At 40.3% G+C, this 20,395-nt stretch overlaps 1 protein-coding gene across 2 annotated transcripts in view; it reads left to right on the top strand.

Moving 5' to 3' along the window:
* The window catches only part of cdc7 (cell division cycle 7 homolog (S. cerevisiae)), a 97,821-nt gene that overhangs the window by 75,766 nt on the left and 1,660 nt on the right, over window positions 1-20,395 (top strand). For both annotated transcript variants that reach the window (XM_043698773.2, XM_043698774.2), the window contains exon 11: window positions 12,937-13,086. In XM_043698773.2, coding sequence (XP_043554708.2) covers window positions 12,937-13,086 — 150 coding nt within the window. The remainder of the gene's footprint in view (window positions 1-12,936; window positions 13,087-20,395) is intronic.

Genomic DNA, 20,395 nt, shown 5'->3' on the forward strand with positions numbered 1-20,395 from the left:
CAAGTCATTGATAAAAACTACAAAGAGCAGAGGCCCAAGAACAGAGCCCTGCGGGACCCCACTCAACACTGACCTACAGGCAGAATACTTCCCATCTACGGCCACTCTCTCCCTTCTGTCAGCCAACCAATTCTGAATCCAGAGAGCCAAATCTGCCTGTATCCCATACCTCCTGCCTTTATGAATGAGCCTACCATGGGGAATCTTATCAAATGCCTTGCTGAAGTCCCTATACACTACATCCATTGCCCAACCTTCGTCAACCTGTCTTGTCACCTCCTCAAAGAGCTCAGTAAGATTTGTGAGGCATGGCCTGTCCCTCACAAAGCCATGCTGACTGCTTTTAATCACACTGCATTTTTCCAAATATTCATAAAACCTATCCCTCAGGATTATTTCCAAAACTTTGCTGACCACAGACGTAAGACTGAATGGTCTGTAATTGCCCGGAATTTCCCTATTACCCTTCTTGAAAAGAGGAACAACATTTGCCTCCCTCCAATCCTCTGGAACAACTCCCGTGGAGAGTGAGGAGACAAAGATCTTGGCTAGTGGGTTAACAACCTCCTTTCTCGCGTCTCGGGGCAATGTAGGATAAATCTGGTCTGGTCCTGGGGACTTGTAATCTTAATGTTTGTCAAAGTTTCCAGCACATCAAATTCCTCAATCTCAATCTGTTCAAGCCTATTACCCGGCTCCTGAAAGTTTTCATTCACAGCAAGGTCCCTTTTTTTAGTGAAAATCAAAGCAAAAAACTCATTTAGGGCTTCCCCTATCTGCTCAGACTTCACGCACAAGTTCCCTACACTATCCCTGACTGGCTGTACCTTCTCTCTGATCATTCTCTTATTTCTCTCGTATGAGTAAAATGCTTTTTGGGTTCTCCCTGATCCTTCCCGCCAAGCTCTTTTCGTGCCCCCTCCTGGCTCTCCTCAGTGCATTTTTGAGCTCCTTTCTAGCAAGCCTGTAATCCTCTAAAGCTGGGCTAGATCCTTGCTTCCTCCACCTTACGTAAGCTGTCTTCTTTGATTAGATTAGATTTCCAACAGTGTGAAAACTGTCCCTTTGGCCCAACAAGTCCACACCGACCCTCCGAAGAGTAAACCCTCCCCATTTCCCTCTGACTAATGCAGCTAGCACTACGGGCAATTTCATGACCAGTTCACCTGACCTGCACATGTTTGGACTTTGGGAGGAAACCGGAGCACCTGGACCAAACCCACGCAGACACTGGGAGAATGTACAAACTCCACACACACAATTGCCTGAGGCTGCAATCGAACCTGGGTCCCTTGCACTGTGAGGCAGCGGTGCTAACCACTGAGCCACTGTGCTGCCCCTCTGATGAGAAGCTCCTCTGTTCTCGACATCCAAGGCTCCTTAATCTTACCTTTTCTTGCCTGACTCAGGATAAAATTTATGCATCACTCACAACAACTGTTCTTTAAACAGTTTCCACATGTCTGTTGTGCCCTTGCTATGGGGCAATTGCTCCCAATCTGTACTTCCCAATGCTTACCTGATAGCGTCATAATGTCCTTTTACCAAATTAAATGTCTTCCCATGCTAACTGCTCCTTTCCCTCTCCATGGCTTCGGTAAATGTGAGGCAGTTGTGGTCACTGTCACCAAAATGTTCTCACACCTCGAGATCTGACACCTGTCCTGGCTCATTGCTGCGCACCAAATCCAAAGTGACCTTTCCTCTCATCGGCCTGAGTAAGGAAACCCTCCTGAACACACCTGAGAAAAATGGCTCCATCCAAACGAGCTGCACTAAGGAGGTTCCAGTCAGTATTGGGAATGTTGGAGTCACCCATAACAACAGCCCTGCTACATCTGCATTTTTCCATCTTTCATCTTTTATAATGGGATATGCTGGTTTCTGTTTTTTGCTACGTAAATCCCGAAACTTCTATCTTGAGAATGTAATTTCATAGCTCAGCTTTTTAAACAATAAGTGTGAAGTCTGTATCCCAGTGCTATGTCAGACTGACAAACCCTCTGTATAGTTTGAGTTTTACATGAATTCATGCAATTTTTGAGCAAAATAAAATGTAATTCTGCAAAAACAAATTCAACCCATAAGCTTATGTGTGTGCATGTAGACAGATTGTGACAGATTGAATGTGCATGGGAGTATGTGGGTGTGAGCACACATGATCAAGCGTGTATTTATATATATTATATATATATATATATATATGTGTGTGTGTGTGTGTGTAAGATGAAAGTTTTATTCTAAGATTGTTTACTGTATCACATCTCCATGACACTGGACTCCTTTGGCTATAAATTCTGTGAGCATGATGTTAACCTCCACAACCACCTGATGAAGGAGCGGTGCTCCGAAAGCTAGTGCTTCCAAATAAAACTGTTGGACTATAACCTAGTGTTGCGTGATTTTTAACTTTGTCCACCGCAGTCCAAAACTGGCACCTCCAAGTCATGGTGATTAAGACTGAACGCACAAATGCTTGCAACTTCAGATCTAAGTTGACCAGCTGGGCTCAGACTGCAGATGTTGTATCTCATGAGGGAGGGAAAAGTTATCTGGACGTTTAGCTACAGGTGGTAGTCACACCCTTCAAGTGAGTCCATATAGATTATGTCTGTAATCAAGATTGGAGCAGGTGAGGTCGGTGTGGGGACCCAAGGGCTAACGTTGAACCTTGAACCCTGGATGTTCTTGCAAGCTGTGTGGACAAGAGGAGGTTCGACAGCACTATGGCACAGGGTGCTGTGGGAGGGTAATAGGTAGTAGTGGGCAGTATATTTTGCCAAATGGATACTTTGTTGCCTGGTCCAGTGCTGGGATTAGAGACATCTCCTCAGGACTGGAGAGGAACTTGGAATGGGAGGAGAGACATCCAAAGAATAAAGAAAATTATAGCACAGGACTAGGTCTTTTGGCGCTTCAAGCCTGCGCCAATCCAGATCCTCTATCTAAACCTGTCGCCTATTTTCTAAGGATCTGTATCGCTCTGCTCTCTGCCCATTCATGTACCTGCCTAGATTCATCTATCGCTATCTGGCCCGTCTCTACCACCTCCACTGGCAACGCATTCCAGGCACCCACCATCCTCTGTGTAAAGAACATTCCACGCATATCTCCCTTAAACTTTTCCCTCTCAGTCTGAACTAGTGACCTCTAGTAATTGAGTCCCCCAATCTGTGGAAAGAGCTTCTTGCTATCCACCCTGTCTATACCTCTCATGATTTTGTAGACCTCAAACAGGTCCCCCCTCAACCTTTTCTTTCCAATAAAAATAGTCCTAATCTACTCAACCTCTTTTCATAGCAAGCACCCTCCATACCAGGCAACATCCTGGTGAACCTTCTGTGCACCCTCTCCAAAGCACTCACTTTTGGTAATGTGGTGACCAGAACTGTACGTATTATTCCAAATGTGGCCGAACCAAAGTCTTATACAACTGTAGCATGACCTGTCAGCCATTGTACTCAATCCTCCATCCGATGAAGGAAAGCATGCCATATGCCTCTTGACCATTCTATTGACCTGTGTTGCCACCTTCAGGGTATGATGGACCTGAACACCCAGATTTCTCTGTACATCAATTTTCCCTAGGACTTTTCCATTTACTGTATAGTTCTCTCTTGAATTGGATCTTCCAAAATGTATCTCTCCACATTTGCCCGGATTGAACTCTTTCTGCCATTTCTTCGCCCAGCTCTCCAATCTATCTATACCTGTATTCTCTGACAGTCCCCTTCACTGTCTGCTGCTCCAGCAATCTTCGTGTCCTCTGCAAACTTGCTAATCAGTCCACTTATACCTTCCTTGAGATCATTTATGTATAGCACAAGCAACAGTGGTCCCAGCACAGATCCCAGTGAAACACCACTGGTCACAGTTCTCCATTTTGAGAAGCTCCCTCCACTATTATTCTCTGTCTCCTATTAAATTTCCTACAGTGTGGAAACAGCCCTTTAGCCCAACAAGTCCACACCGACCCTCCGAAAAGTAACCCATCCAGACCCATTTCCCTCTGACTAATGCAACTAACACTATCGGCAATTTAGCATGGCCAATTCACCTGACTTGCACATCTTTGGACTGTGAGAGGAAACTGGAACACCCGGAGAAAACCATGCAGTTCTTTATCCATCCCGCTGGTATACCCTGAACCCTATGTAACTTCTCTTTCTCCATCAGCTTACCACAGGGAACCTTATTAAACACCTTACTGAAGTCCATGTATATGACATCCACAGTCCTTCCCTCATCAACTTTGTCACTTCCTCAAAGAATTCTATTAAGTTGCTAAGACATGACCTTCCCTGCACAAAACCATGTTGTCTATCACTGATAAGCCCATTTTCTTCCAAATGGGAATAGATCCTATCCCTCAGTATCTTCTCCAGCAGCTTCCCTACTATTGATGTCAGGCTCACTGGTCTGTAATTACCTGGATTATCCCTGCTACCCTTCTTAAACAAGTGGACAACATTAGCAATTCTCCAGTCCTCCAGGACCTCACCCATATTCAAGGATGCTGCAATGATATCTGTTAAGGCTCCAGCTATTTCATCTCTCGCTTCCCTCAGTAACCTGGAATAGATCGCACCCAGATATGGGTACTTGTCCACATTAGCGCTGGTTAGAATACCCAACACTTCCTCCCTCCTAATGCCGACTTGATCTAGAGTTTATCCCTAACACCTATCCCTAACTGCAACATTGTCATGTCCCTCTTCTCAGTGAATACTGATGCAAAATACTCATTAAGAATCTCCAATTTTCTCTGACTCCCCGCATAATTTTCCTCCTTTATCCTTTTTTGGGCCAACCTTTTTTCTGGTTACCCTCTTGCTCCTTTATATATAACTAAAAGGCTTTGTGATTTTCCTTTACTTTGTTGCTAAAGATATTTTATGACCCCTTTTAGCTCTCTCAATTCCTCGGTTCAGCTTGGTTCTACATTCCTGATATTCTTCCAAAGCTTTGTTAGTCTTAGTCGCCTAGACCTTATGTATGCTTCCTTTTTCCTCTTAGCTAGTCTCACAATTTCACTTGTCATCCATGGTTCCCTAATCTTGCCATTTCAATCCCTCATTTTCCTAGGAACATGTCTCTCCTGCACCCTAATCAACCTCTATTTAAAAGCCTCCCACATATCTAATGTGGATTTACCTTCAAACAGCTGCTCCCAATCTACCTTCCCCAGCTCCTGCCAAATTTTAAAAGAAATAACTATAGCTCAATAGTTCCCTTTATTCAACAGAAATATTGTCAATTCTGATTGTACCCTCTCCCTGGACAAACTGGATGTTTAAGAAGGAAATTGAAGGGAAAGTTAGAACAAGGGAAGTCAAGAAAGACAACTGTATCAATGAAGCAGAAAACTCAAAAAGGGGTCATGCTGGAAGGTTGAGTGAAATAGGAGTTGATGGGAAGGGTGAGGGCAGTAACAAATTAAAAATACTATATATGAATGCACGAAACATTAGAAATAAGATGGATGAGCTTGAGTTTCTTTTGGAAATTGGCAGATACGATATTGTGGGGATAACTGAGATGTGGCTTCAAATGGACAGGGCCTGGGAAATGAATATTCAAGGATACACGTGCTTTCGTAAGGACAGACTGACGGGCAGAGGGGGTGGGGTGGCCATGTTGGTAAGGGATGATATTCAGTCCCTTGCACGGGGGGACCTAGAATCAGGGGATGTAGAGTCAGTATGGATAGAGCTGAGAAATTCTAAGGGTAGAAAGACCCTCTTGGGAGTTATCTACAGGCCCCCAAATAGTAATCTGGATGTCGGATGTAAGTTGAATCAGGAGCTGAAATTGGCCTGTCGCAAAGATGTTACTACAGTTGTTATGGGGGATTTCAACATGGAGGTAGACTGGGAGAATCAGGATGGTATTGGACCTCAAGAAAGAGACTTTGTGGAGTGCCTCCGAGATGTATTCTTAGAACAGCTGGTGCTGGAGCCTACCAGGGAGAAGGCAATTATGGATCTGGTATTGTGCAACAAACCAGAATTGATCAGGGACCTCGAAGTGAAGGAGCCATTGGGAAGTAGTGACCATAATACAATAAGCTTCAATCTGCAATTTGAGAGGGTGAGGGTACAATGGGGAAGTGACAATATTTCTGTTGAATAAAGGGAACGATGGAGCTATGAGGGAGGAACTGGTCAAAGTTCAATGGTGCAATACCTTAGCAGGGATGACTGTGGAGGAACAATGGCAGATATTTCTGGGTATAATGCAGAAGATGTAGGATCAGTTCATTCCAAAAAGGAAGAAAGATCCTAGGAGGAGGCATGGGGGCCATGGCTGACAAGGGAAGTTAAGAAACATGTAAAGTTAAAAGAGAAAAGGTATAACATAGCAAAGTGGGAAAACGGAGGACTGGGAAGCTTTTAAAGGACAACAGAGGATTACTAAGAAGGAAATACGCAGAGAAAAAATGAGGTACAACGGTAAACTGGCCAAAAATATAAAGGAGGATAGTAAAAGCTTTTTTAGGTATGTGAAAGGCAAAAAAATGGTTAAGACTAAAATTGGGTCCTTGAAGACAGAAACAGGGGAATATATTATGGGGAACAAAGAAATGGCAGAAGAATTGAATTGGTACTTCAGATCTGTGTTCACTGGGGAAGATACAAGCAATATCCCTGAGGTAACAGTGACTGAAGGACCTGAACTGAAGGGAATTTATATTTGCCAGGTATTGCTGTTGGAGAGACTGTTAGGTCTGAAGGTTGATAAGTCCCCGTGGCCTGATGGTCTACATCCCAGGGCACTGAAGGAGGTGGCTCGAGAAATCGTGGATGCGTTGGTGATTATTTTCCAGAGTTTGATAGATTCAGGATCAGTTCCTGCGGATTGGAGGGTGGATAATGTTGTACCACTTTTTAAGAAAGGTGTGAGAGAGAAAGCAGGAAATTATAGACCAGTTAGTCTGACCTCAGTGGTGGGAAAGATGCTGGAGTCTATTATAAAGGATGAAATTATGACACATCTGGATAGTAGTAACAGGATAGGTCAGAGTCAGCATGGATCTATGAAGGGGAAATCATGCTTGACTAATCTTCTGGAATTTTTTGAGGATGTAACTCTGAAGATGGACGAGGGAGATCCAGTAGATGTAGTGTACCTGGACTTTTAGAAAGCTTTTGATAAAGTGCCACATAGGAGGTTAGTGAGCAAAATTAGGGCGCATGGTATTGGGGGCAAAGTACTAACTTGGATTGAAAGTTGGTTGGCTGACAGGAAACAAAGAGTAGTGATAAACGGCTCCATTTCGGAATGGCAGGCAGTGACCAGTGGGGTACCGCAGGGATCAGTGCTGGGACCACAGCTTTTTATAATATAAATTAATGATATAGAAGATGGTATTAGTAATAACATTAGCAAATTTACTGATGATACTAAGCTGGGTGGCAGGCTGAAATGTGAGGAGGATGTTGGAGATTACAGGGTGACCTGGACAGGTTAGGTGAGTGGTCAGATGCATGGCAGATGCAGTTTAATGTGGATAAATGTATGGTTATCCACATTGGTGGCAAGAACAGGAAGGCAGATTACTACCTAAATGGAGTCAAGTTAGGTAAAGGGGCAGTACAAAGAGATCTAGGTGTTCTTGTACACTCGTCAATGAAGGTAAGCAGCTGAAAATGTGTTGCTGGAAAAGCGCAGCAGGTCAGGCAGCATCCAAGGAACAGGAGAATCAACGTTTCGGGCATAAGCCCTTCTCCAGCAACACATTTTCAGCTCTGATCTCCAGCATCTGCAGTCCTCACTTTCTCCTCCAATGAAGGTAAGCATGCAGGTACAGCAGGTAGTGAAGAAGGCTAATAGCATGCAGGCCTTCGTAGCAAGAGGGATTGAGTATAGAAGCAAAAAGGTTCTTCTGCAGCTGTACAGGGCCCTGGTGAGACCACACCTGGAGTACTGTGTGCAGTTCTGGTCTCCAAATTTGAGGAAAGACATTCTGGCTATTGAGGGAGTGCAGCGTAGATTCACGAGGTCAATTCCTGAAATGGCGGGACTACCATACGCTGAAAGACTGGAGCGACTGAGCTTGTATACCCTTGAGTTCAGAAGGCTGAGAGAGGATCTGATTGAGACATATAAGATTATTAAAGGATTGGACACTCTGGAAGCAGGAAACATGTTTCCGCTGATGGGTGAGTGCCGAACCAGAGGACTCAGCTTAAAAATATGGGGTAGACCATTTAGGGCAGAGATGAGGAGAAACTTCTTCACCCAGCGAGTGGTGGCTGTGTGGAATGCTCAGTGGAGGCCCAGTCTCTGGATTCATTTAAGAAAGATTTAGATAGAGCTCTCAAGGATAGTGGAATCAAAGGTTATGGAGATAAGGCAGGAATAGGATACTGATTAAGGATGATCAGCCATGATCATAATGAATGGTGGTGCAGGCTCGAAGGGCAAAATGGCCTACTCCTGCACCTATTGTCTATTGAGTTGGTGGGTGCACAATTAGTGATCTTCCAAGGCATGTAGTGGTGTAGTGTAATGTCACTGGACTAGTAAACCAGAAGTCAGTGATAATTCTCTTGGGGGTTCTTCTGGCACAGTAGTAGAGTCCCTTCTTCTAAGCCAGGAGGCTTAGGTTCAAGTCCGATGTACTCAAGGGACATATAGTAACATCTCTGAACAGGTTGACAAGAAAAAAAGTCCTTGAATTCTTCCAATTGGCAGTTTTTCAAATAACACCCTTATTCCAAAATGACGGCCGCGAGAGGAGAAATGGGCAACTGTAGGCCAGTTAGTTTAATATCTGCATTGGAAAAATGTTAAGAGTCTAATGTAAAGGTAGAGCAATTAGAGATGCATAATTTAGGCAAGCAGAGTCAGCATGGTTTCATGAAGCAAAATCATGCCTGGCAAATTTGTTGAAATTCTTTGAGGAATTCATAAACAAGACAGATAAAGGGTAACCAATAAATGTAATATAGTTGAGTTTGATAAGGTATTCGGCATAAAGCTACTTATGAGTGTTAAGATAAGAACTTGTAGTTTTGGAGATAGTATATTCCACCTCCTGATGTTGCCTGGCTTGCTGTGTTCTTCCAGCCTCCTGCTTGTCGACCTTGGATACTGCAGGTTTTCTTTTGTCTTTAACTAAGTTTGTACCACTGGATAAAGGATTGGCTAACCAATAGAAAACAGAATTAGAACAAAAGGGGCATTTTCAAAATGGCAGCCTGTAACTAGAGGAGTACCTCTGGAATTGGTACTAGGGTCACAATTGTTTACAGTATATCTTAATGGCTTGGATGATAGAAGTGATTGCACTGCAGCTAAATTTGAACAGAAATAAGTGAGAAGATAAGTCATAGGCTGATACAGTCCTCAGAGGGATGTAAACAAGGTGAGCAAATGACCAAAATCTTGATAGATACAATATAATATGAGAAAATGTGAGGTTATGCATTTTGGCAGGAAGTAAATTGCTGAGTATTACTTAAATGGAGAAAGTCTACTGGAGGCTGCAGTATAGGTAGATTTCTGGGCTTTCTGAATCATAGTAGGCCAGCAGTAAAGTTGTGGTGGGTAATAAGGAAGACAAATGGAATGCTGGCCTTTATTTCAAAGATAATGGAACATTAAAATAGGGAAGTCTTACTAAAACAATGCAAGGCAATAGTCAGATCACAAATAGAATCATATAAACAGTTTTTGTCCACCCATCTAAGGAACGGTATAGTTGTATTTGTGACAGTTTAGAAAAGGTTCTAGAGGTTGAACTTGAATATGGAGGATTGTCTTATGAGAAGAGGTTGAGAAAGTATTCATTGAAGCTTCGTGGAATAAGAGGCAACCTTGTGGAAGAGTCCAAGACCAAAGAGTATAATCTCAGTAAAACGTTGCCCATTTAAGATAGAGGTAAGGAGGATTTTGTTTTTTGAGAGTAGTGAATCTGTGGAATTTTTTATTGTAGAGGCTGGATGTTAACAATGTTCAACACTGAGATAGGCAGAATTTAATTAATAAAGAATTGTGTTAAGGGGAAGAGGCAGGAATGTGGAATTGAAGATTATCAAATGATATGTGCTGTGAAAAAGTTGCAAAGTGACATCCAGAAAATTTGGATATTTAGTGAGTGGCCAAAAAAACATGACAGCTGGAATATGTCGGGGGGAAAATGAGCTTTTCCACTTTGATAGGAAAGACATGTGCATGGAGCATTTCTTAAATACTAAGAAATTGGAAAGTGTAGATATGTAAGGAGACCTGGAAGTCTTTGCCAACAAGTCACCTGAAGTCTGATATGCAGGTGCAGCAAAAAAATTATGAAGATGTTAGCCTGTATTAAAGAGCATTTTGGGTACACGAGTAACAAAATCTTATTTAAGTGGTATCAAACTTGGAATCCCATGTGGAATCATGTGTGCTGAGATTCCTTTACCTCAGAAGGATATTATTGCCATTCGAGGTGGTTCAATGAAAGTTCACCAAAATCCTTCCTGAGATGCTATTCAAAAGAGATCAGGGAAACTGTGCCTGAATTCTCTCGATCTTTGAAGATCTCATTGAAGCCGACAGAATACATAAAGGGAAGGCTATAATAGATGTATGTAAGATGTTCCCTTAGTTTGGGACACTAAAATCAGAGAACACCTATTCTAGATAGAAGTAAAGTCACTTAGGTTTGAGATGATGCGAAATTTATTTAAGTCAGCATTGTGAACCTTTTAGAATTCTGTACCACAAAGGACTGCAGAACTATGTTTAACATAGGGATGGAAATCTTCCTAAATACTACAAATGTAAAAGAATAGGGATATACTGTGAATAAAGGCTTTAAAGTAGATAATTACTAATGGTCCTATTGGATGACTGAGCAAGCTTGACAGGCTAAATTGCTTCCTTATGCCCGTTTGTTCCTATGTTCTCTTTGCTGACCCCACAGAAACTGCTGTTTCATTTTGATAGTCGGGGAGCCTGTAATCTGATCTCAAAAATAACTCCCCTGCATCATCATTTTGGTAATACCTGGAATCTAGGTGGAAGTGTTGCTCCTTCATACCAATTTATTATCATCTTAGACGGAAATAGACAATTTACGGCACTAATGTTTATAGTTTTTTTCAAATTAAACTATTCAGATGTATGATGCACCTCTGAAGCAGGTGCAACTTGAACATGGACGATTTAGCTCTGAGGCAGGGATATGACCAATGCCACAAGAGCCCTCATTAATGTTTATAACTTGATATTATAAACATCTTTCTGAGAATTTAGGAGGTTCGAAGGCCATCCACTGTGAACCTGGCTGCTGCTGCTTTTATTTCCAACTGTTTACTCCTCACACTCCCACCCTAGATACAAAATAAGGGCCTCACTTAGATCTTTGACTGCTTCAGGCCTGTTGCCAGCAGGTATTACCATAAGTGACAAAGCCCCCCCAGCATTTTACCCAAAATTTAGTAATACAGTTGCAATAGAGTGTTTATTTCGTAATATATTTTAACAAAGTTAAAACACTTTTAATCAAAATAGTAAGTGATTCTAAGTTTTGTAGAATCTTCTTAAATTAGTTGATCAAATGCATGTTGGCCAGATCAGATGCACACCAATAATAGTCATAAACAGGAAATCTCACACTTGGGATGTGTACAGATCAAGTGTGCACTCACATCTGTGTACACACTTGGTTTTTTGAAATCGCCAGAAATCTTATTGTTTGATATTCAAATTTAGCAAAGAAGGCTGATTTGTCAAAACAGAAATGTTTGAAATTTAGATCCGAATACATATGGGATTAATTGTTTTGAGTCCTGAAATCTATTTCCTGTTTCATCTGTTTACGTCCTTTGTTTTTAAAAGGAGAAATTTGCTCTTTGTCTGTGCTATGATAGAACCAACTCGTGAGTTGCTAATAATAGGTTTTTCTTTTTAATTTAAAAATCACACAATATTACTGATATGATATACAGGGTGTAGTGCAACAGGTTTAATTGCAAGCACTAGCTTTTGGACCACTGCTCCTTCACCAGGTAGCTGTGAAGCAGGATCATAAGACACAGAACTCATAGCAAAAGATTATAGTGTCATGCAACTGAAATGATATACATATGCATGACACTGTCATCTTTTGCTAGAAATTCTGTGTCTTATGATCTTATTCTCAACAACCACCTGATGAAGGAGCAGCACTCCAAAAGCTAGTGTGTCCGAATAAACCTGTTGGACTACAACATGGTGTTGTGTGATGTTAAACTTCGTCCACCCCAGTCAAGTACCAGCTCCTCCATGTCATGTTTTTTATGGCCATGTTGTATTGCTTTTACATTTCTTGGTGACAAAGTAGGTACTGTAGTGTCTCACACCATTATCATCCATTTTCCATCTTCAACAGAATTTTTTTTGTAATAGGATGAAGGGCTTTAGCCCGAAATGTCGATTTTACTGCTCCTCGGATGCTGCCTGAACTGTTGTGCTTTTCCAGCACCACTAATCCAGAATCTGGTTCCCAGCACCTGCAGTCATTGTTTTTACCCTATAATAGGAAGCATCAGTGAATACAAATGTTTACAAATGTAGACAAGTTGCACCAAGCAAAGTTAAGACTAATTCAGCTTCACATATACATACTGTCATTTCAAAGCTATGCGATGAGTGTGTTTGTTTGATCTTTAGACAGAAAATGAGAAACAGATTAAAGTTCAACACCAGTGTTCATGTTGTGGGAAATAGATTTTGTTAAATGTATATGTTAATGCTCAATATATTAAAAAATATGCAGTTCTATATTATGGTCATAGAAATGTAAAATCCCACTGCAAAAAAAGTTTTAAAAATAGTGAACTCTTCCATATAATCTGTTACAACAATTTTTAAAGATATGGTGTCTATATTTGGATGCATATGACAAATCAAATGCTCTTATTCTTGCCTTTTGTATGAAACCCCAAAATGTGCTTTGCTTTGCAGCTATTGACATGTGGTCTGCAGGCGTCGTCTTTCTCTCCTTGCTGAGTGCCCGATACCCATTTTTCAAAGCCAGTGATGATTTGACTGCTTTGGCACAGATCATGGCTATCCGTGGATCGAAAGAAACCATTCAGGCTGCTAAATCATTTGGTACGGAGTATGTACTTTCAAAAATCAATAGAAATAGATTTGTCTTGTCTGTTTCCAATAATATTTCAAGATTATTAAGACAGTTTTTTTTAAATGCTCAATATTTCACAGGAATGTTTTGCTCTGATTAAGATTTTATTGTCATGTGCACTCGAGTATAGGACTGCAGGAGTACAGTGAAAAGTGTACAAAATCGCCATTCAAGAGCACCATCTTGGTTGCACATTTGATGACAAAGCTGGAATAAAAACAGCAACAAATGTAAAGGAAACAAAGCCAAAAGGAATGAGAAGTGTCCAGATATTAAAGTCTAACTTAAATCTTATCTCTATGTAGGCACCCGGGCCAAGCCACAGCATGGAGTTTTAGGAGAAGCAGAGTGCTTGCTTCTGCCACCGGTCTCCTCCTGATCAAAGACCATGTTCAAGCCTGCTTGAACATGCCACAGAATTTTTAAAAGTCTTTGAATATCTTCCACTATATATACACCAATTATTCTCTCCATGTTACTTAAATTGGATGAATGTAAAGACTCACCATAGAGATAATTTAAAGTTTTCAATATGAAACTCACACAATTTTGCCTTTCAGAATTCTAATTTCAAATTGTATGCATTATTTTACCAGTGGAATTGTATGATTGGCCAGTGTAAGACGCAAGCAAAAAGCATTTTGACAAGCCAAGTTGACTACAACAAGTAGTATCTTGAATAACCTGTAATAATCTAATTTCTAGTATATGAATTGATATCAGTCCAGAAAAAATCTTCATATCAGACAGTATTCCTATATTTTGATTATGGGAACTCTGCACCACTAGTTGATTTGTTAAGTAAAGAGAAAGCTGTAAAAATGCAGACTAAACACATAATTGGAATATAAGAAATGAAATCTTTATAGAGAGAATTAATCAGTGATACTTTTAAAAAAAAAAGCAAAAAGCTTGTAAAAGACACACAGATTAGAAATAAAATGATAAAAATTTGGAATTTTTTAAAAAAAGGTGAAACCATAATGGAGTAAAATAAAGAACAGAAGCAAAATTTTAATCTGAAATTCCAAGGCACCCATAAGCAACTGTCGTGTGCAGTCTGGTACTGAATCAGTGTTACCCTTAAAACTCTCAGGCACACAGAGGAAAGGATTAAAAGAATATGTTGATGTTGTAAGTCGAATTAAAAAGTACAAGAGGAAGTTTGTGTGGAATATAAATGCAGGCCAAATGGTGTGTTTCTCTGTTATAAATTCTCTTATATTATGTCCCACATTGCTGAGTTAGTCAATTTCAGCCAGGTTAGTTTGAGCATATTAAGCTATGATGTGGAGGTGTTGGTGTTGGACTGAGATGGGCAAAGTTGAAAATCACACAGCTGGCTACCTGATGAAGGAGCAGCGCTCCAAAAGCTTATTTTCAAATAAACCTGTTGGACTATGACCTGGTGCCATGTAATTTTCAACTTTGAGCGTATTAAAGTCAACGGCTATGGGCTCACATCAGAAAACCAGTCAGGTTTATGTAGCTGATAGTTGTTAGTTGTGGAAGTTGGGATAATGTCGATTCAAGGCAGGCCTTGATGCCTGAGTAGTCTCAAATCTGGCCATAATTTCTAAATTTAGATACAGCAAATAAACTCTTGGCTGTTTTTGAAATGCTGCCAGCGCTTAAAATCTATCTCTCCAAGAGTCGTCATTTCTAAGAATGATTGATTGTAAAATAAAACTATATGGAAGGATAATAGGATTGATGTTCCACCAACGAAAGTTAGGAATACAGCAGCTCAGCAGGTTGAAACAACGCACATGAAAAATATTGTGACGTGTGATCTGATGCTCTCCTGTAGATTGGGGATTCAGCTTTGTTTATCTAGGAACAAAGGAGACACTTTGCATTGGCCACACTCTTCTATGGAGGAGAAAGTGAGGACTGCAGATGCTGGAGATCAGAGCTGAAAATGTGTTGCTGGAAAAGCACAGCAGGTCAGGCAGCATCCAAGGAACAGGAGAATTGACGTTTTGGGCATAAGCCCTTCCTGAAGAAGGGCTTATGCCCGAAACGTCAATTCTCCTGTTCCTTGGATGCTGCCTGACCTGCTGTGCTTTTCCAGCAACACATTTTCAGCCCACACTCTTCTATGTCTACCGCAGCTCAATGCAAGATAACCGAAATGAATGGTTTGAAGAGCAATGAAAATAACCTGCAAAATACAGCTAATTAGTTCATTTAAGAGAGAAATGATCATTGGCAATATAATCATCTTTTTAAAAAAAAGTCATTGAAGTCACATTGAGTTTGATGATGCAAAAACCTCAATTAGGTTTCTCAAACCTTTTTCACAGCTCTGAAAGGCTGAAAAATTTGCGAAGAGTCCTAGACTGGAAAGTTTGACTACAAGATGCTCTGCATCACAGCATTTAATATTGTAAAATTGACTAGGCATATTTCTGATGTAGCCAAAAATCATCGTACTTAAACATGCAGGGGGTAGTTGTGTGAGACAGCACATAAATTGGCTGGAAAACTCAAAAACATGTTGTGTTTTAAATATGTCTCCTTTTTTTCCTGAGTTCATTTGAAGAAAATGTTGGTATGTGGCCTTTTTATATTTTTCAGAACTTTCAATAATGACTATATGTGTTCCATGTTTGAATCACTTGTGACTATCATATGCAAATAATCCAAGTTAATTCTGGTTCGTTTTGTGCAATATACAAAATGTGCATTTTATTTTGTAAGCATTTGTACAAAATTGTTCAGTGCAGTTTAGCAATAATTTTATTTCATGTAATGCAGGGCTCATTTAAGTTTTATTATAGACAGACATGTCTTGCTTATTTAAAAAGTTCCAAGATGTAATTGGTCTTTGACTTGGTATACTCCCTTTTCAAATCCATGCCAATGAACGTTTTCATTGCCAAATGTAATCGTCCTGTCAGAAATGGCTTTTGCCCAGTTTGACGCATTTCTTTTTGGGTGCATTGGCGTGTTTTGTTAATTGTACGATTCTAAGACATTGCCAGTACACAGCACAGTGCTCACAGGCCGTTTTGTTGCCAGATGCCTTGTTTGAAAGGACTTTCACATCACATAATGCAGTTTCAAAAGGATGAAACCTTGCAGCAGAACAGAATTGAAAAGCAGAGAGGTTACTTTAAGCTTTTGCTAAAAGGATTTACCAAGACAATACCAAAACTAAGTGTTTAATTATCATCAATGTCAGAACAGGTGGGGCCCAACAAGTCTTGGAGAAAAGGCTGATACCTGATGAACCTTTAAAATTACAAAATAATATGACCAAATCTGTAGACATTTGCAAAGTCCAAAAACTAGAGGAGACAAATGCAAGTTGTTCACTAATTAATTCAGTATGAAATCCAGGAGAAATATTTTCCCTTAGGATTAGAATGTGGAGCCTTCTACTATTTGGAGTATTTTAAGACCAGCAATATGGGTGCATTTCAGAGACCGCTAAATTACCATGAAAGGAAGAGAATATTCTGATAGAATTAAATAAAGCAGGATTTGGGGAGGCATAAGTGGAACATAAACAACAGCATATATCAGTTGGGTTGAATGTTTAGTTTGAGTTAAAATGTTTCTGTTTTAAAAATAAAACTTTTACGCTCTCCATAAGGTATAGGAGCAGAAATTAGGCTATTCTTCAATGAGAGCTGGTGAATGGGAAAGATTTGAGAAAGGGGGTGAGGCACTGAAAGTAGATTTTTGGGAATTAGTAAGGAAAAGAAATAAAGAAGCTCATGAACTGTAATCTCAGCAATGAACCTAGTGCTGTGTACTTGCAAGTAGAGGCATGATGTTTGATTGAACATGTGGCTGGAGAATTGGTGTAGCAGGGACAGCATCAGATTTCTAAGGCCTGGATCTCAAGATGGTATTTATTAATAAGGATGGGATTTGTCTGATCAGAAGAACTAAACGTGAAATCTGTTCAGAGCTCAGGAACAGCAACAAATAGTAAACATTGGGGGTTTTCGTTGTTGATAGGACACCAAATAGTAGTGGTAATTGAGTTGGAGACATTAATGGAACTAAAAATTGATAACTCCCTTGCATCTGATTCTGCATTCCAGGGTGTTGAAAGAAGTAGCTGTGAGAAGTTAGCAGATGCATTATTTTTCATCCTCCAAAATTGCTTAAATTCTAGAATAGTTTGTGCAGATTTGAAACTAACAAATATCACTCCATTATTTAAGAAGAGAATGAGAGAAAAAATGGGGAACTTGCACATTAGTTAACCTTGCATCAGTAGCTGGGAAAATGCTAAAATTTAAGAAGGATGTACGAAATGAATACTTGGATAATAGAGCACGGTCAGCATAGATTCACAAATCGTAAATGAACAATCCTGTTGGTGTTTTTTTTGAGGATGTTGCTAACAGAATTGAGTAGACAGGATACTTGGAGTATCAAGGACTTTTGAGAGGTTGGTCAGCAAAATTACATCACGTTGTCATGTAATAGCATGGATTAAAGATTGGTTATCAGGCAGAAAACAGTGTCAGAACAAAAGGGTCATGCTCACATTAGCAGGCTATCACTCGTGAGATGTTGAAGGGCCCCAGCTGTTCACAATAGGTAAGTTTGGGGATCAAATCTAATGTTCACAGGATTGCAGATGACACCAAGCTAGGTGAGAATGTGTGGTGTGAGGAACATGCAAAGGAGATTCCAGATGATTTGGACAGACTTGGTGATTGAACAAGATTATGATGGATGGAATACCATGTGGAAAAATGAGAGGTTATCCATTTGATAGGAAGAACAGATATGTAGAGTATTTCTTAAATGATAAGAGGTTAGAAAATGTAGGTTTACAATGGCAGCTGGGTGTCGTCATCAATAAGTCACATAAGGCTAACTTGCAGGTACAATAGGCAATTAATGATATAATTTGCCCTTGGTAAAAGAGGGTTTGAGTATAGAAGTAGTGAAGTCTTGCTTTAATTTCATGGAACCTTGGTCAAAATTCAACTGGAGTACTGTCTAGAGTTTTGGTCCCCTTACCTTAGGAAGGATGTTATTGCTATTGAGGCAACGCTACAGAAGGTCAACAGTTCCTGAGATGATGGGACTGTCCTCTAAAGAGTGATTAGGAAAATTGGGCCTGTGATAACTGGGCCTAGTTGACACAAGGAAGGTACAAACAAGATGTTTTTCCTAGTTTGGGAGTCTTGAACATGGATTTGTTTTCAGAATGAAAGGAAGGGCCACTCAAGGACTGAGATGAGAAATCTTTTTGCTCAGGGTTGCGAACCTTTGGAATTCTCTACACCAGAAGGTTGTGGAAGCTCAGTCATTGATTATGTTTAAAGTAAAGGTTGACCGCTTTCTAAAGGTGTAAAGGGAAATGGGTTAGTGGGGTGAATGGCTATGATTGCCACAATTCTCCTGAATAACAATAGGTTCATTGGCCGAAATGGCCTAATACTGCTCCTGTGTTTATTTTGCTATTGACTGGGCTATATTAGGAGTGCTTTATGTCACTGAAATGGATAACTAGTGGATGCCAACATACAATGGAAAGGTTTATTCTGAGTAACAGGGCAGAAGAGAGCAAAATTACATGAGAACAACTGGCATTAAAAAGAGTAGAAAAAGCTTTCGAAATGGCTTATTTATTCCTATTTTGTTTCCTGTCTCGAGAGTGTGGTGCTGGAAAAGCACAGCAGGTCAGGCAGCATTTGAGGAGCTGGAGAATCAACGTTTTGGGCATAAGCCCTTCGTCAGGTTCCTCAACTCTGATCCCCAGTGTCTGCAGTCTTCACTTTCTGCTAGTTTGTTTCCTGTCTGCCAGCCAGTTCTTTTTCTATGTCGATATACTACCTCCAATCTCGTGCCTTAATTTTGCCTGCTGGTCTTTTATCTGTGACCTTTATGGAAAACCTCCTGAAAGTCCAAGTAAATCATATCGACTGGCTCCCTTTATCAGCTCTACTAGTTGCACCTTCAAAGAAAATTCCAGTGGATTTGTACAACAGGAGTTCCCTTTTGTAAATCTGTTCAAATCTGTCCAACCCTATCACTGTTTTCCAAATGCGCTGTTGTTAATTTTTTTTTAAATGGACTCCAGCATTATAAGCTCACTTGTGTACAATTCCCTGTTTTCTTGATTATTGGGTCCTCAGGATTTATCAGCCTTTAATCCTGTCAGTTTTCCAAATACCATTTCCCTGTTAATATTAATTGCCTTCAGTTCCTTCCTGTCACTCGACCCTTTGTTTTCCCCAACATTTTTGGGGTATTATTTGTGTTGTCCTTTGTGAAGACAAACCAAAGTATATATATAATTGATCTGCCATCTCTTTATTCTCCATTATAACTGCTCCTGTTTCTGATTGTAAGGGACTGACACTTATTTTCTTTAATTTTTTTCCCTTCAAATACTTACGATAGCTTTTCCCATCAGCTTGTATATTCCCTCCAAGGTTATTCTCGAATTTTATCTTGCCACTCTCCACCAATCCCTTTGTCTTCCTTTGCTGAAATCTATAATCATTACCAATCCTCTGACTTTTTTTGCCAATTTGTATGTTCTTTCCTTGGATCTAATACTATCCCTAATTTCCCTTGTTAGCCATGGTTGGGCCACTTGCCCATTTTGAGCCAGACTGGAATGGTTGTTGCAGTTCCTCTATGCACTATCTAAATGTTTGTCATTGCCTGTCCACCGTCATACTTTAAGTAACATTTCCTCCTACCATTGCAGTTTACATTATTTAAATTGAGGACCACAGTCTCAGAACTAACTGCGTCAGTCGCCATCTTGATGAAGTTGTGCCTCCCCCTTCAAACAAAAAGGGACCTTGCACAGCTCAATTTTTGCTAATTATTCCTTTCTGATTTGCAAAATACCCATCTATGATAGTGTGTTTGCTAGTTGGTTCCTCAACGTATTGATCTAGAAAGCCACACTTCAGGATTTCTTCCTCTGTCAATCTTATTGATTTGATTTGCCTATTTACAGATCAGTTGGTCCAAAATTACAGCTGTACCTTTTATTGCTTGCATGCTAAATATCTTTCCCAATGTTACCATTGTAGACATCAAACAGAACCTGTTTTTGCTGATCCAGGTAGAAATGTGACCGATCCATTAACAGGCGTGCTTACTTGTAGGTCTGTTTCTAAAAATTGATTCCAGCTGATGGTACTACTGGCCCCAGTATGAAACCTGCCTTGGAAGGCATTCTCATGTTGTGGCTGTACCAATGATCAACTCTCTTCAGGGATAGGACAGTCTGCATGAGCTAATCCTCTGTCAATTTCCATTTATTGTGTTATGACCTGTCTG

Source organism: Chiloscyllium plagiosum, unplaced genomic scaffold (assembly GCF_037043375.1).
Source record: "Chiloscyllium plagiosum isolate Xiang-an unplaced genomic scaffold, Cpla_swu_hap1 HiC_scaffold_9, whole genome shotgun sequence".
NCBI classification, from domain to species: Eukaryota; Metazoa; Chordata; class Chondrichthyes; order Orectolobiformes; family Hemiscylliidae; genus Chiloscyllium; species Chiloscyllium plagiosum.